Source organism: Lonchura striata, chromosome 4, assembly GCF_050655825.1.
Source record: "Lonchura striata isolate lonStrDom1 chromosome 4, ASM5065582v1, whole genome shotgun sequence".
Classification (NCBI taxonomy): Eukaryota; Metazoa; Chordata; class Aves; order Passeriformes; family Estrildidae; genus Lonchura; species Lonchura striata.
Genome location: NC_140706.1, coordinates 70,075,015 through 70,091,023, shown reverse-complemented (window position 1 = coordinate 70,091,023; position 16,009 = coordinate 70,075,015). Strand labels below are relative to the sequence as shown.

Genomic DNA, 16,009 nt, shown 5'->3' with positions numbered 1-16,009 from the left:
AAGGTTTGTAATTGGACCCCAGCATAAGATATCCCACAAACCCAGACCTTGTCACCTCTTGTCTGCCATGTCTTACAGCTTGACCTCAAGCTCAGAACGTTTCTGTGTTCTCCATTTCAGTGGCAGCAGGGGATTCTGCAGTGAATTTTTTGTGAAAGCTTACATGGGTTTTTAATTATTTGGCCAGGCAGGCCCTTAGGTGGCATCAGGTCTTCCAGATTACAGCACTTCCTGCAAGTGAAATTAATAAAACCATACCAAGATGACATCTCTGGATTTCTTAGCCATGTTGCTCTTTGGATCTTGTTTGTGTATTTGTTTGCTTGTTTTTCTGGCATGTTCAACACAACAGAGCAGTAAAATTCAAAGTACAGGGGAAAAAACCCACTATGAATATTTTAAATTTCTCTTCCAGGGAATTGCCACATCCTTGGGTATTATGGCAGACATCTTTGTTTCCATGAATGAGCAGGATTATACACGCTTCAAAACCAGTGCTGACGTTGACCTGGTGAGACTTGGTTTGGGGTTTGTGTGTGGGTTCTTCAGGTGGGCTCAAATTCACCCACACATTTCCTCTCCTGTGCTGAGAGGGCTGAAGAAACTTCCATTGCTCCCAGTGGAAAAGCTCAGTAGCACCTAGATGGGAGAATGCCTGGCTTCAGGAAAAAGAACATATTGAGACTATTTTATACAGTGTATATATTTAGGATATTTATAAAGTGAAAAGTGACATATCCATGGTAAACCTTAGTAAAAAGGGTCCTGCAGAAACAGACCAGGCTGTTGTTTAAGATATGGTTGTCCCTGCCTACCAGGCCCCATGTATTTGGAAATAAAGTCCTTGAGTTGAGGTTTTTTCTTCATGTTTGGGTTGTCTGGGTTTTTTTTCTTTCATCAGAGCCTCCTGCAAGAGTTCAGCCACCGCTTGCTATCGGCAGCCGAGGCCTGCAAGCTGGCAGCTGCCTACAGCCAGTACACCCCCCTGTTTGTCCTCACAGCTGTGGTGAGTGTTACTCCTCCCTCTGGAAGTGGGATTTGTTCAGGGGAAGAGCCCAGGCTGCTAAGTTTGGCTGTGACATGGTTTTCAAGCAGTGCATCACACGGGGTGTCTATGTTGAGGGTTGGGTTGGTTCTATGGGGAATATGTTGCAGGAAAGCTGCACAGAGTGAGGATGGGCTTTCAAGCCCTGGTAGTGCTGCTTCTCCTAGAACCACAGCTGTATTTCAAAGGGAAAAAAAAAAAAAAGAGGAAGTTTATTTCCTCCAGGAAACACAGCAACAGGTAGTCAGAGCTGAGCTTTGCTTCAAATTGTTTAAGGGAAAGAAATGTGTTTTTAATGCCCTCATTCCTCTCTGATCCCCTCCCAGAACATCCGTGGGATGTGTCTGCTGTCCTACAGTCACTCCAAGGACTGTCCCCCGGAAAAGAGAGACTTCTACTTGTCTGAAGCCAAAGAATCCTTTGAGATTGGGCTCCTCACCAAGGAGGAGCAGAGTGCCATCACCAGCAGGCAGGAGCTGCACAGTTTCATCAAAGCTGCCTTCTGCCTCACCACCGTGCACCGATGGCTCGATGGGGAGAGCCAGGAGCTCCGTGAGGCCACCCAGCTGTGCAGGGAAGCCCTGGGAAAGCTGCACTCCTACAGCACCTCCTTCCCAGAGGAGGAAGATAAGGGCTTGCTTGCCAAAGAGATCATGTCTCTGATCGCAGCCGTGAAGAGGCGCCTGCGGGTGGGAAGCTTCCCAAATTCTGATGCCAGGTCTTATGTCCCAGACAGTTATAAAGGCTCGGTGCAAAAACCTGTCCTGCAAGGGGAAACCAGCTTTGAGAAAATCCTTGCCAAGCATTCCCAGCACCACCTGTCAGTGTGCCAAATGTTTGAAAAAACTTGCAGGATTCATAAAACCACACCGGGAGAAATTCAGGTGGGAGCTTGTATCACAACCTTAAGAACAGAGACCAAAACTGTGGACACTGTGTGTACTGCTGAAGACAAAGTTCACCAGGGCAGTGGTCCTGTGAAAATCCTGGACTCACCAACAGCAGGAAGCAGCTCAGAGGGACTCAGTGGCCGAAGAAATCAAGACATTGGCTCTGGTGTGATGAAAATTTCCTTTGAAGAAGATATCGAGCCATTAGAGATTAAAAGAAATAGTGGAAAAGATGTTTTCAGCAGAGGGAAGGACAGGAGCCAAAGCACTACTTCTGAGAACTCTTGGTGCAAGCTGTCCAAATCCAGTTCCTCTTCCAGCTGGGAGGAGCTGAGCTGTAGCAGCAGCAGAGAGTCTCTCAGGGATGGGCAGCAAGGGGAGAAGGGCTCGCTGGAGGAGCAGTGCTGCACCACAGAAGCCGATGGAAGCAGCCAAGATTCACCCTTGTGCTCTTTGCCTCCCAGAGCCTGGCATCCTGCTCCTCGGGAGCCCCTCCATGGCTCTGGGGGGTCTCCTCAGCATTCCTTAGAGGGGTGTGCCCCCCGAGCACCGAGGATGGTGGAGAAGGAGCCTCTCTGTGGAGAAGAGCTACTCCAGGGAAGGCACCGTGGAAAGAGCTCCTCAAAAGAGAGAGCAAAGTGCTCGAGCAATGAGTTTCCTCCCCTCTCCATCTCTTACTCTGCTCCTAGAAGGCAGGAAGAGGAGGAGAAGTCCTTTTCCTGTACGGAGCTGAGCTGCAGGACCAAGGACAGCAGCAGGGAGGGAAGCGTCGGTCGCTTTGAGTGGCTCCCCCCGGGAGAACCCGCAGATAGCACCGAGGATCCCTCGTTTGAGGCACAGCCCCCCCAAAATAGGGGCGCTTCTGTACCACCAACAAACATCGGGCTGAAAGCGGGCAGTGACTCCTCTGTGCGTGGCTGGGTGAGGAAATCTGCCCTGCAGGGGAACAGATCTCTCCCAGTGCCTCAAGTTGACACCCAGGCAGAAACAATTGATGACACTGAATTAGAGCTCGTCAGCATGGGAGACTTAGTAAACCATTCTCCTCCAGCACTGGCTCCAAAGCATGCAGCAACTCCCAGTGTGCCAATAGCTTTGCCCTCCCTGGGAAAGATACCCACAGCCAAGCACTTTGACTGTGCCACTACGGAGGAAGGTGAAGAGAAGTCTCAGGATGTGGTCAGCAGCAAGGGACAATCCAGTTCCTCTCTGAGTTCATGGATCAAATCAGCACCGATGCCCACGAGCTCCCCTGAAGGTTCAGTCCCAAGGGGAAGTGGCTTTGCCTTCACACCTGGGAGAGTGAAGGAAGAGATCCTGGACGCTCGGTTTCTGAGGGATGATGATTACAGGCAGCTGCTGGCAGGCGTGGAGCATAATTGGCTTGTCCAGAGACTGATGCCTACTGGGATTTTTAGGAGCAAAGAGCTTCACAAAGCGTACTGTGAGTTCCCGCCCAGCAACCTGTGTCTCCGCAGACAACAAGCTTGATTCAGGCTTTTTAACACAGTATTTTAGTCAGGATTTAATTTTTTATTGAATTTTACCCCATTACTTGAGTTTCGATTCCACATGCCATCCCTGAAAACTGTTAAGACAATGATCATTAAGTTAATCATAACGAACAGCCAGTCCTCAGCACAGGCTTAGAGCAATCCTGTGGATTTCTCCCTTTTATCTGTGGTTTTCTTTTTTGTAGCTGCTCTTCTTCTGAAATACTCCAAGAAATCTGGGCTGTGGACAGGCCAGGAGACAGCTGTGTTCATTGGGGACTACCTGAACGTGGCCAAGGAAGGCAAGCAGAGAAATGCCTTTTGGGTACACTTCCTGCACCAAGAAGAAAGCCTGGGAAGGTATGGACCCAGCAGATTTCTGAAACAAAGTGCTTGTCAATGCTGCTTATTTGTAAATATGGATAAAAACTGTCTGGTAAGATTTGCTGTAGCAAGAATATTATATGGCTTTCCCAAATGTGTTGGACATTTTGGCAATCTTTCCCACCACAACATGTAACTCTACCTTTTAATTTCTAGGAAGGAAAAGCTGCTTTAGTGTTGTCTTCTAATGGCAGAGTTCAGATCATTACTAGAAGTAGCTTATGAATTGTTATGGATGGAGAACAATAGCTTAATACCTCTGAATCAGCTCTCCCTTCAGAGTTAAGAAGAGTTGAGTTTCAACATTCTAGTGTTATGATGGATCTAAGGATTTGATGGATAACTTTTCACCTCTGTGAGACAGAAAAGAAAATAATTCCACCCAGTTTTAATTGCAGCCATTTTAAACGCATCACCCCCCAGGTGGATTTGCTTCTGACAAGTTCTGCTTTGCAATGATGTTTCTATATCACAGCACCCAGAGCTCCAGACTCTTCTCCTTTTGCTCAGGTATGTTGGGAAGGAATATAAAGAGGAAAAAGGACTCCTCCATCATTTCAGTGATGTGGAGCGACAGATGACCGCCCAGTACTACGTGACAGAGTTCAACAAGAGGCTGTATGAGCAGAAGGTCCCTACCCAAATCTTTTATATCCCCTCTGCAGTCCTGCTGGTAAGAGCTGTCTGGTGAGCAATCCCAAGGACCTGGCTAGGAAGGGTGTCTTGGGTCAATTACAGCAGCAGTGAGGCTGTCTCCTTTCAGATACTGGAAGACAGAACTATAAAAGGGTGTGTGAGTGTGGAACCCTACATCCTCGGGGAGTTTGTGAAGCTGTCCAACAACACCAAGGTGGTGAAGAATGAATACAAAGCCACGGAGTACGGCCTGGCTTACGGCCACTTCTGCTATGAGTTCTCCAACGGAACTGACGTGGTCGTCGACCTTCAAGGTTTGTATGACAGTGATGTTTATGCCTTTCACATTCAGCTTCTGGCCCACAGGTGTCTTTGGGGTATTAATTTGGTTAAAATTCATTGTGTCTCTTAGGGTTCTGCTTTTGCTGCCATAGGTGCAAACTGGGAATCACTGAGGTGACATGAACAGAGCGAGGGCCATGCCAGGCAGAGAGTCCTGAGTGTGGTAACAAAAAGGCTGTGGTGTTTATCAAGATAAACAAGATATCAAGATGTGCCATTTCTTCCACAGGCTGGGTGACAGGTAACGGGAAAGGCCTCATCTACCTCACAGACCCCCAGATTCATTCCCTCAACAGCAGAGACATTTCACGCTCCAACTTCGGGAAGAAAGGAATTTACTACTTTTTTAATGATCAACACGTGGAGTGCAACGAGATCTGTAGCTGCCTGTCCTTGACAAGGCCCTCGGTGGAGCTGCTGGCCTAGACTGGCACAGGCCAGTCCACAGAAGGACCCGTGAGCTGGACACTGTTTTACCCTACACATCTTTGGGAGCAGGTTGTGAAAAGCTGCCTTCATTTCCCATTCTCCTCTCCCCCACCAAATCCCCTATGTCCCACTGCCCCCGAGCGCTGGGATCATTTCTTTGGGGAGATTTTCTCCATGAGAAAGGGAACACAGCATCAAAGTTCCACAAAAAGATGGGTCCCTAACAGTCTTAGCTTGAACAAAACCATCTCCTTTTGTTTCTGCAGCCAGCAGAGGTTTTTATGCTTTTGTCCCCGCGTTTTAGCAATGCTATTGTTTTCTAGGTGATGTTTGTGCTGAGTTGTTTGGAAGGATGCCCTATCCCTAGGCCAACTGGTTAGAACTAGGTGTAAAGAGGGAGAAGGAAGAAGGGGAAAAAAAATTAAATCTCTTTATTATGGTACATAAACCTTCAGTCTTGGGGAGCTGCGCAGCTGCGCGGGGAGAAAAATGCATTCAAAAATATAATGCCAGTGTGAATAATCCTTTCCCGAGCGCTGCTCGCAGACTGCTCCAGCTTTGTCAGGTGAACTTGAACCGGGCCATCAGATTTGCGGCCGTTCCCATTGCACACTGTCTGTCACCCCGGGGCATTCAGCATCTTGCCTGTTGTTAGGAGCCAGCGAACAATCCATCATTGAGCTGGGCAGTCGCCGGCTGACACGGCGCTGAAATCGGCATGTGACGGGACACTCGGCCCCAGTGTCTCGCAGATTAAAGTGATACATGGAAACTCACGTGTTACTGGGAAGATTAAGCCCGTTATCTTGTTGTGCAGCCAATAAAGGCCGGCCTTGTCCTCGCTCGGCAGTGGGGAAATGCTGGCTTTAACCAAGTGACAAACGCCCGCATAGCTCCGTGCTCCGGCCAGCGAGCATAGCCGGGCTCCGGTGGGCAAACAAAGCTAGTTAGCAAGATCCCGGGAATTAATGGGCGGCAGAGATGCTGTGTTAAAGCCTCTCTGCAGAAGCTTCCCCTGCTCTGTAGGGACAATTAAAACCAAAACAAAACCTCTCGGACAATCTCCGCACAACAAAGTGTCCTAATGCGCTGGCAGCAGACAGCACACGCAGTTTTGGGAGCCCTGACCAGTCATGCGTTTTCCACTCCTTCGTGCTCAAAGGAGGAAAAGGCAAATTTATATAGATATGCTTCTGAATAAATCCATCCCTATGGAATTTTAATATTTTGCTTTTCCCCTAATATTTCCACCTAGCAGCTTAGTTGTTTTGTTGGTTTTAGGAGACATTTTGCCACTTGGCCAAAGTTATGGCTACTCACAGGTAAAAGTTAGGGTCGAGGATCAGCTTGTTCAGCTCCCTGTAAAATAGATGTGACATCATATTCTACTGGTCTTACTCTTTAGAGAATTGGGCGCAATTTCAGATGTATCAGGCACTCTGTCTTCATCCGGGGCTTGGATACTGGAAGTCATGGATTTACAACCTCGTTGCCTGAAGAACTGGGGTTCTTCATGAACGTGGCTCCAAACACACGGAGTTTAAGTTATTGGTTCCTATTTTTGCTATAAATCAGGGATTATTGAGAAAATACATAGTTGACTCTGAGGATGGGGAATTTAATATTTTGGCTGTAAATTTCATCTTAGAGCTACAGACAAAAAAAAAAATGTTGTTATTTCCTCTGGTTTCAGAATAAAGTAATTTGAACTAACTGAGTAATCGGGAATACTTTTTCCTTTTTTAATTAGAAATTGGAAGTTTTTATTGGAGATACAGTGGTTTGTATTAAGTAACTTGCTACCGAGATGCTTTTTGCGTTTGATTAATTGTAGTACTCTCCTAAATTCCAACCTAAGTACTCGGTGTAACCATTGAGTGCCAGGCTCTACAAAGTGAGTAGAGCTGTGCCGTGCTGGGACAGTGAAATATGAACTGTAGGGACACCACGCTTCAGGAAACATGAAACATTTTTTCCTCTCACCTAAACTCCAGGATTTGAGTGTAAGGACTTGTGTAAGTGCTGCTGTAAGTCAGGCACGAAACTGGCCTGCTTGTGACAGTGGTGACACACTTTCCTGTCCTTTATTTGCTTAAAGAGATTTTCCCTCCTTCCCTTTCTGCAGGTGTCCAGGTGAAAGGCAGAGTCGTGTTGGCTGTGCATCGTGCTTGTTCATCCAGTTCAGTAAAGCTGATATCCAGGGAACAAGCTGATGCAACCAAAGCCTGCTAACAGGTAGAACGGTTTCCTCACTCGTTCGCCAATAACTAATGACTCTGTGGAGCACTTCAGGGAACTTCTCTTAGAAATGACGCGGTGGGAAGGGAGCCCCTCAGTAATTCCAACAATACAGGGCTGAGCCAAGCTTGCCTCCCCCCTCTCCCTCGGAGCCGCAGCATCCCGGGCCATTCGGGCTGGCAGAGAGCGGGCATGGGGTGACCCCTCCAGCTGTGAGGCAGCCCCTGCACGCGAGGCAGCACGGCCCCGCTGCCCTAAACGCGGCATCAGCTGCCCCCGAGCCCAGCTGCTGGATTTCGGCACGGCTCCTTCCCCAGACACAGCTATTCATGGGGAACGAGGGGAAAAGCCTCCCATCAGCAAGCGCAGAACCGCAGCCCGTGCTGCCCAATCTGTTCTGCTTGGAAGAACACGGCAGCAGCAGCAGCAGCAGCAGCAGCAGCTTCCTCGGCGTCTCCTTCCCGCTGACCCGGGCCGGGCTGTTTGCAGCGAGGTGTTGCTTGGGACCTGCTGCTGTCGCCTGCTGCCTCGAGGGAAGCCGCGGCACACGGGTGCCTCCCCCAGCTCTGTGGGGATGCTGGCGGCAGCCTGCTGCTGTCGCCCCTCTCTCCCGGGAGTGACACACGCCACCCTCCTTTCTTCCTCTTGGATGAAATCATCTCCCCTCTCCCCTGGCTGAGCGGGAGCAGATGGGGCTGCCGGCCTCCGCAGCCACCCGCTGCCCCGGCTCGTGTGAGCCCGCTGTGCCTGCCCGCTGCCCCCTCCCATTCCCTAATCCCAAACTTCTCCGCCAAGATGTTCTTGATGCACAGAGTGTATCTTCCATCAAAGTTACTCGCAGTTTGCTCGGCGCAGGAGCACGGGCAGCACCGAGCGGGGTGCAGGTCCAGCATCCCGGGGGTTCCCCGGGCGGCACAGCCAGCGGGAAGCGGGACGAGGGCAGGATCCCCCCGGCAGGCAGCAGGTGCCTTTCCTCCCTGGGTAACAGCCCAAACTGTCGTGCCGGCTACCGGGGCTGCCGTCCCCTCCGAGCAGGACATCACGTTAATAGAGGTTGATTTGCAAACGGCGTCGCCCCCCGCGCCCAGTGCCCCCCTTTGCCTGACTCCCGCTTTTCTGCTCAATGGCACAGATGCTGCTTTGTGCTGCCCAGGACCAGGCAGCTATTAGCAGCAAATCCAGCGAGGGAAATTAATGAAGGCGACTACTAATAAAAGACAGCTCAGGACAGCCCGACCAACTTGCTCCGAGCGGTAATTAACTTTTTTTTAAAACTCATGAAGGTAAATATGCCATCAGCTTTGGGCCGGTCTCTCTGCTTTTTAATAAAAGGAGGAGGAGGGGAGGCGAGGGAGAGGGGACGGCTGTGTGTCACAGCCGCCCCAGCAGCATCCCTGTTCCCTCTTTGCCGCTGCAAAGTTACCCTCCAAGGATTTTTTTTTTTTTTTTTTTTTTTTTAGAGGCTTGATTTAAAATCTGGCAGGAGTTCTGCCTCTCCTTAATCTCAGTTCAGTATGAGAGGTCACGGGGATGAGCAGGCTGCCAGAATTTTGCTGGACCTACACAGCTGTTGCAGAATCGTAGAGGAGAAGGCAGGATATCCTTACATTTTTAAATCCTTACATCTTGCTATCCTTACATTTTCAGCTTGTCGGAGCAAAAGTGTTTGTCTCAGACTTTAAAACACAAGGTACTTTGTAACTTTGTACTGAGACAACAACTTACATCAGGTCACAAAAAAGATCCTACTGGGATTTCTGCTTATGCCAGGGGATTGGCTGTATGATAGATAATTGAGATCCTTTTTTGCCCATGGGGAATGGGAACTGGGGCTACGTGGGCCAAATCTGTACATAATACAGGACCGGGGGAAGCCCAACCTGAGGCACTTGAGGAAGGCTTTAGGAAAAGTGGCTCTCACAGCTGAGAGCTGTGTCGGGAGGGCTCTTTAACCGTGGCACTGCCTGGACAGATTTATGCCTGCCATGAAAGGCAGCGTGCGGCAGCCCTTGGGGTGCTGGTTTGGCTCCTCGTGGCCATTCTTATGCCAAGGAGGGCTGTAAACCCCCCTGGGGGCCTTCAGGCTGCCCCTCCAGCCCTGCTGGCGCAGAGGAGCTTTTATGCCAAAATACAATACACAGAAGGATCATAAACACATGTTCTGGGGCAAGGGGCTGCCATGGAAACCACCCCCAGGTTCCTCACATCATCCAAGGAGGTGTTTGCCCAACTCGCATCTCCTGGTCCGCTTCCAGCTTGGCTGCAGTTGGCTCTGGGGGCTCCCTGTCACCTCCAAAAATCAGTCTTCTGAGGGAAAAGAGGGAAAGACATGAAATAAAGAAACGAAGGAGAGGAATAAACTCAAATTAGGGGGCAAGAATGGGAAATAGACACTTTCGGCCATATTCAAATGAAAAATCAGGATGATGGTGACTGGGTTAGGTGACAACTCTAACCTCTCCAGCTCGGCTTTTGCCAGCATGGTTTCACCACCCCCTCCCAGCCTTGCCTCCCTCAGGCCTGTTTCCTCCGAGGGCATTTCCAACCAAGGCCAGCCACCCCCAGGGAATAGGGAAGGTTTGGCTGGCCTGCCTCCCACCCCAAACCCCTCTCCAACCCCCTCCTCCGTTCTCCGAGGCGCCGTGTGCTTTTTCCCACGGTGGTTCCCGTTGCCGCAGCCCCAGCCGGCAGGATGGGGAGGCTCCTGCCGCCAGGCTCTGTACCTGGGATGGAGGGAAATGCCCGCAGATGACGCACCTGGCCAGGAGCAGCGCCCTCCCCGAGGACACCTGCGGGGAGCATCCCGGTGCTGAGCCACCCGGGATGTCCCTCCCGTTCCAGCATCCAGAGAGAAGTGCATCCCATCCATCCCAGCCTTTTGAAGAGCCGAAGGCACCTACTCCAGTGCCTCTTAAAAGAAAGGGAGAAGCCAGGAAGGACAATGAGGCCCGACCAGAAAAGACGGAGAGAGCGCTCGTCTCCTTTTTGGCATTCCTGGAGTTTGGTCATTAAAAGCGGGTGAGAGTGAAAAACCCTCTCCCGACGGGCTGCCCCATGCACCGCCAGCGCCGTCAAAGGCTCCCTCTTGTTTTGTTCCTCCTGGCCCGTGGCAGATTTGGGGGAACACAGCTTCATCTTGCTGGCCACATCAAAGCAGTGATTATGCAAATTATCCCACTTTTTTTTTTTTTTTTTTTTTTTTAGGGAATTATTTATCACACAATAACCCCCCTGCCAGGGGGGGAGACAATAGATCAGGCTAGATAGCACTGCTCGCCCGAGGCTGTGGGGCCGGGGGGGATGGACCCCCGCGCAGTTTATTGGCCTAACCTAATTTCACTAATTCTCTTTTCACACATTTTGGGCTTTTTTTTTTTCTTTTTTTTTCCCCTTTTTTTCTTCCCCCTTCCTTTCGTGGACGTTGCTCCGAGGTTTCACGCTCCCAGGATCCGGAGGGCACCGGGCGGGATTGGCGTGCTGAGCATTTTATTTAATTAATACACTCAGGCGCCTCTGCTGGTTTTTAATGATTTCCAAGTGTTTGTACCCAGAAGTCACAAAGTGCTCCCGGGAGCACGGGGATGATGACTGAAGGGCCTGGGCGGCCTCCAGCATCTCCTTCCGTGGTGACATCCCCGGCTGTGTGCTGTGCACGCTGAACCGAACCCCCTGAAATTGCCTGCGACCCAGAATTCATCTGACCCTCACAGAGAGGAAATTCTTCCTCTTTTAACCCATGGATTTTTAGCTCGGCAGCATTTATTTCCTAAGGTCTTCTTGGCAAAATCCATCGGCCTGAAGTGGGATAATTCTTTATCCATCCATCCCGCATTTGCTGTCAGCATCTTCTGTACTGAGAGCCAAAGGTAAATGATCAGTAAACTTCCACTGAACTTCCCCCTCTCTCTCTCTAATGCTGGTTCCCAAAGAAACAGTTGCCCATGGACCCAGTGACATCGGGCCCCACAGGACCTTGGTTTCACCAGAGACAAGGACAGGCCCAATCCCCTAATTCCCAGTCACTGGCACATAAAGCAGAAAAAGCAGCAACCCCGAAGTTACGAAAATTAGAGCTTTTTATTTATATTTTATCACAAGGACAATCCCTTTGCTCTTCAGCTGTAAATACATACTAGAATAAACTCTGTAAATTATACAAAAAATACATATTTTCCATGAAATCTGTCTTTATAATAAATAAATGTGAACACGTGTGTGGCTGATTGCTGTAATGTTCCGTGTCTGTTGAGGTTTTCAGTCTGTTGATTTATTTTTAATCTCCTGAAAGAAGGGGGGAGTTCCTTGTCCCCTAAAGGTCGAAATAAATAATGTATGAGGAGATCCTTCCCCATTCCCCCCCTCCCGATTTTTTTTCCCTTTTGATAGAGAGTTCAGCCTAAATTTCCACGCTTGCATTCAGCCCTCACAAAGCCTACAAATTATACAATGACTTCTAACCTGGACCCCTAACAAAACAATTTACTTTTTTTTTTTTTTTCCCTCGCTTTGCACCCCCCTCCCGCCTATAAATCATAAGGGACAGATGGCAAAGAGGGGAGCGGAGAAAGGGGGGGACACACACACAAAAGCCCCGCGGTGACAGATCTGGGAAAACTGGACAAAGTGCACATCGGCGAGAGAGAGAGAGAGTAAGAGAGAGAGAGAGAAGACGGAAAGTTTGGTTTGGCAGGTGCCGTTCCCACAGCCCGCCCTGCCCTGGGAAGCGGGCAGATGCCGCAGCCGCCGCCCCGGGGGCAGCCCCGGGAGCGCCGGGCCGGGCTAGAGGCAGCGGCGGGGCAGCGGCGGCGGCGGCCCCGGGGCGAAGCGGCCGGGCCAGTGCTCGGGATCCGAGGCGGAGCCCGCAGGGCTGGCGGGCGATAAAGTGCAGGCGTACGGGGAGGCGGAGGGCGCGGGGCTGGCGGCGCCGCCGCTCCAGGAGGAGGCGGGCGAGGGGCTGCCCTCGGCGGGGACCGCCGCCGCCGCCGCCCCGTCGGGGCCGAGCCGCGCCGCCCCGGCCAGCCGCAGGGTCTCGGTGAGCGCCCAGATGTAGTTGTGGGCGAAGCGGAGCGTCTCGATCTTGGTGAGCTTGGCGTCCTCGGGGAAGGTGGGCAGCACGTCGCGGAGGGCGTCCAGCGCCGCGTTCAGGTTGTGCATGCGGTTGCGCTCGCGGTTGTTGGCCTTGAGCCGCCGGCTCCGCTTGATGCGCTGCGCCGTCTCCGCCGTGCGCGCCGCCCGCGGGGCGCCGCGGGACCGCCCCGGCCGCCGCTTCCCCTCCGCCCGCCGCAGCCCGCGGCCGCCCGGAGCCTCGACGGGCCGAGCCGGCGGGGCGGCGCGCAGCTCCTCCTCCTCCTCCTCCTCCTCTTCCTCCTCCTCCTCGGCGCTGGACGGCAGCGAGGGCGAGGGGGCGGGCGAGCCCAGCCCCAGCAGCAGCAGCTCGTCCTCGGCGGGCGTCGCCAGGACCTCCGCCTTCACCAGCATCCTTGCGCGGCGGCTGGACGGGGCCGCACCGGGCAGCACCGGGAAGCAGCGGGCGCGCTCTCCTCGCCTCTCCGGCGGTATGACGGTTCGCCGGCTTGACGGAGCGGGCGGCAGCGGAGCGGAGCGGGGCGGGGGTCCTGAGGGGCGGGGGTGGGGGGGGCAAAGCGCGGGGGGGGGCGCGGCGGGGGCGCGGCGCTGGCACGCGCCCCGGGGGCGGCGGGCGGGAGGGCGGGCGGCGGCGGCGGGAGCGGCGCCCGGGGCCCGGTCAGGCTGCGTGTCTGGCACACGACCCTCCTTAACACCCCTTATATACCCCGCGGGGAACAATCAAACCTACCCCCGGGGTCCCCCTCGCCCTGCCCGCCCCGCCCGCGACTCTTGTCGGGGGCGCCGCCGCCGCCCCCGCCCCGGCGGGGCCCCATTGGCGCCTCGCGCTCGGCTGGAGCGTGCCGCTAATTTATTAATGAATGGGGACGGCGCGGGGGGGGGCGCGAGGCGCAGCGCCGGCCAATCCCCGCGCCCCGCGCGCCACGCGCGCGCCCGGGGCCGGCTCCCTTTCAGCCGCTCTCCCTCACCGCCCCGGCAGGGAGGGATGGAGGGCGGCTCCCCTTCCAAGCCCTCTCATTCCCGGGAGGGTTTCGCCTTCTGGGGACACTTGGTGCTCTGGTAAAGGTGCGTAGTTCCTTCCGTACGTGGCTTGCTGGGGAGATGCTCCGGGCATGCGGTGAGCCCGATGTGGGGGAACGCCCTGCGCTCCGAGCAGCTTAGTGCCGTCAAATATAATTCACAGGCTGGAGGAGATCTTATTAAAAAAAACCCCTAAACGCCAACTTGCACTAGGAAAACCTTCATTCCCTTTACCCCTCTTCCCTTCCAGCCCTCCCTCAATGGCAGAGCCTAGTGCCATGCCCGTAGAGTCGGCAGGCTGGCGTTGCTCCACAGACCCCCTGGGGACACCTTCCACTATCCCAGGTTGCTCCAAGCTCTGTCCAGCCTGGCCTTGGAACCTTCCAGGGATGGAGCATCCACAGCTTCTCTGGGCAATCTGTGCCAGGGTCTGCCCACCCTCCCAGGGAAGAATTTCTTCCCAATATCCCATCTAATCCTGCCCTCTGTCAGTGTGAAGCTGTTCCCTCTTGCCTGTCACTCCAACCCCTTGTCAAAGGAATGACAGTGAGGACATACAAAACCGAAACCCCAGAACACTCTCTGCTCCGTATGGAAACACCGTCAGCAAGGCACTTTGGGGGAGTTGGGCTTTGAAACACAATTTTGTTTGCAACTGCTAGAAAAGCTCAACATTTATGAAAGAGCTGAAACCTCTGCAGAAGCCGTGCTCAGCACAGCAGGAACTCACACCAAAGAAGTCCTTCACTCTGGGTGTATTGGTCTTTGGGAGAGGCTGAGGCCAGGCGGGTGCCTCAGTATCTCCGTGAGTCTGTGAAACATTCTAACACTCCCTTGCCTCCTTGTGCAAAACGGGAGGCTCGCAGCTCCCCTCGCATCCGAGGAGAGGGATGCAAAAGGACCTTACTTCTTTTTCAGCACCTTAAGGGACAAAGCAGAGTACACTTGTGACAGGGCCAGCCCATCCTTCTGTCACCACCCTGCTTGCAGATATCTCTGTGCTTCCATTGCTGATGCAAAGCACCAGAGAGGTGAGGCACCCTTTGTGGTGCCTTTCTGGGGTTCAGTCCCATTCCTGCTGCCATGCAGCGTTTTTTCCCTTGGGGTTGAGCACGAGGTGACCAAGGACGGGTCAGTTACCAAATCCTCACTGCTCTCGATAGGCGCTTGTGTGGTCTGTGGGCAGAGCGAGGGCCGAGCTGCTCGGCCGAGAGCGGTGGGGAGAGGAGGTGGCGGGGGGGGGAGAGGGAGTGGGATCAGGAGCAGGAATGCTGCTGCCACTGCCCACCGCCTGAACTGTCCTCCAAGGGTCAAACTGTTCAACTTCAGCCCCTTTGCCAGACTCAATCCTACTTTAGGGGAACAAAAGCCCAAAGTAGGCAACGATCAAGAAATGGGAGCACAATGATTTAAGCTTATCACACAGCCCAGAAATAAAGGACGCTGAGCTCGTGTGGGGGAGAGGGGGAGACCGTCAGAAGGGCTTTGTTTGCTGTAAGAAGATTGAACTCTGAGGTGACCCGATAGCCCTAAAAGTTTAGGGTCTGTGTTGCTGAGAGACCTTTGGGCACAGCCCATCCACACTTCGACCTCACAAGTTGAGAGCCGGCGTTAATGGTCAGCCTGCCTCAGGTGAACAGGGGCACGACATCCCGGGAAATGTGGGGACAAAGCTGTGGGGACAGGGTGGCCTGACCCCTCCCAGCTCTGCCTCCCTCATATCCTGCAGTGTCCTGAGGGTTCAGGGTCCCAGGGCTGCCCATACACACCAGGGTGCCCTGAATCCTTGTGGTGTGCAGACCTGGGCAGCACCTACAAACCCTGAGAGTGGGGTGTTTCTGCTCTTTAATGGGGTGTGAGAATATGTCCCCACACAGCAGAGAACTGGGCTGCTCTGCAGGGGGAAGCGATCAAAAGTGCTGGGGGGTGTATCCCCCACATCCTGATCCGGATCCTCCCCGAACACCCCGTGCAAGTGCCACAGCCAGGGACAAGATGAGGAGCAGCCCCCCAGCTCCCAAGCTGTATTAGCACATTTGGGGTTTGTTCTGGGATCAAGGCAAGGGGTCCCCCCATGAGCACTGTCCCGGCATCCTTCCCTGGCTCCCCCCAAGGCCGGCCCTCGTCGGGGGCCGATTGTTCCCGGCGGATTTGCATGGCAGGTGCAGGCCTGCGGAGCGATTTTGCAGTCCTGCCCCCCCGCCCCACCAAGAGGGTTTGCCTCGCCCCCCTTGTGAAAAAAGGCTGCCGGTGCCTTCCTTTCCCATGAAGAAGAGAAGAAGCTTGAGGATCGCGTGAACACGCTTCAGTTTTCTTATTCTTTTCTATAGATGTGGGGAAAAGAACAGCCGATTGTGTGAAAAACCCAGTGCCTGCAAAAAGGGACATTGGCCATCCAGGCGAAGGTGCGCGAGGGAGAGCACTAATCGCTGAACCAGGAGACAAAT

The 16,009-nt window shown here is 53.3% G+C and overlaps 2 protein-coding genes across 13 annotated transcripts in view; one reads left to right on the top strand and one right to left on the bottom strand.

The window, feature by feature from the left end:
* The window catches only part of ALPK1 (alpha kinase 1), a 33,410-nt gene extending 26,474 nt beyond the window's left edge, over positions 1 to 6,936 (top strand). For all 12 annotated transcript variants that reach the window (XM_085578349.1, XM_085578348.1, XM_085578344.1 and 9 more), the window contains 7 exons: positions 416 to 511; positions 902 to 1,006; positions 1,372 to 3,379; positions 3,635 to 3,788; positions 4,323 to 4,485; positions 4,576 to 4,762; positions 5,020 to 6,936. In XM_085578349.1, coding sequence (XP_085434475.1) covers positions 416 to 511; positions 902 to 1,006; positions 1,372 to 3,379; positions 3,635 to 3,788; positions 4,323 to 4,485; positions 4,576 to 4,762; positions 5,020 to 5,216 — 2,910 coding nt within the window. In that variant the 3' untranslated portion in view covers positions 5,217 to 6,936. The remainder of the gene's footprint in view (positions 1 to 415; positions 512 to 901; positions 1,007 to 1,371; positions 3,380 to 3,634; positions 3,789 to 4,322; positions 4,486 to 4,575; positions 4,763 to 5,019) is intronic.
* A 5,025-nt stretch (positions 6,937 to 11,961) lies between these two features.
* Positions 11,962 to 13,246, bottom strand: NEUROG2 (neurogenin 2). The gene has a single exon (XM_021531562.4). The coding sequence runs from the start codon at positions 12,933 to 12,935 to the stop codon at positions 12,237 to 12,239; it is 699 nt and encodes a 232-aa protein (XP_021387237.1). The 5' UTR covers positions 12,936 to 13,246; the 3' UTR covers positions 11,962 to 12,236.
* Between the last annotated feature and the right edge of the window lie 2,763 nt (positions 13,247 to 16,009).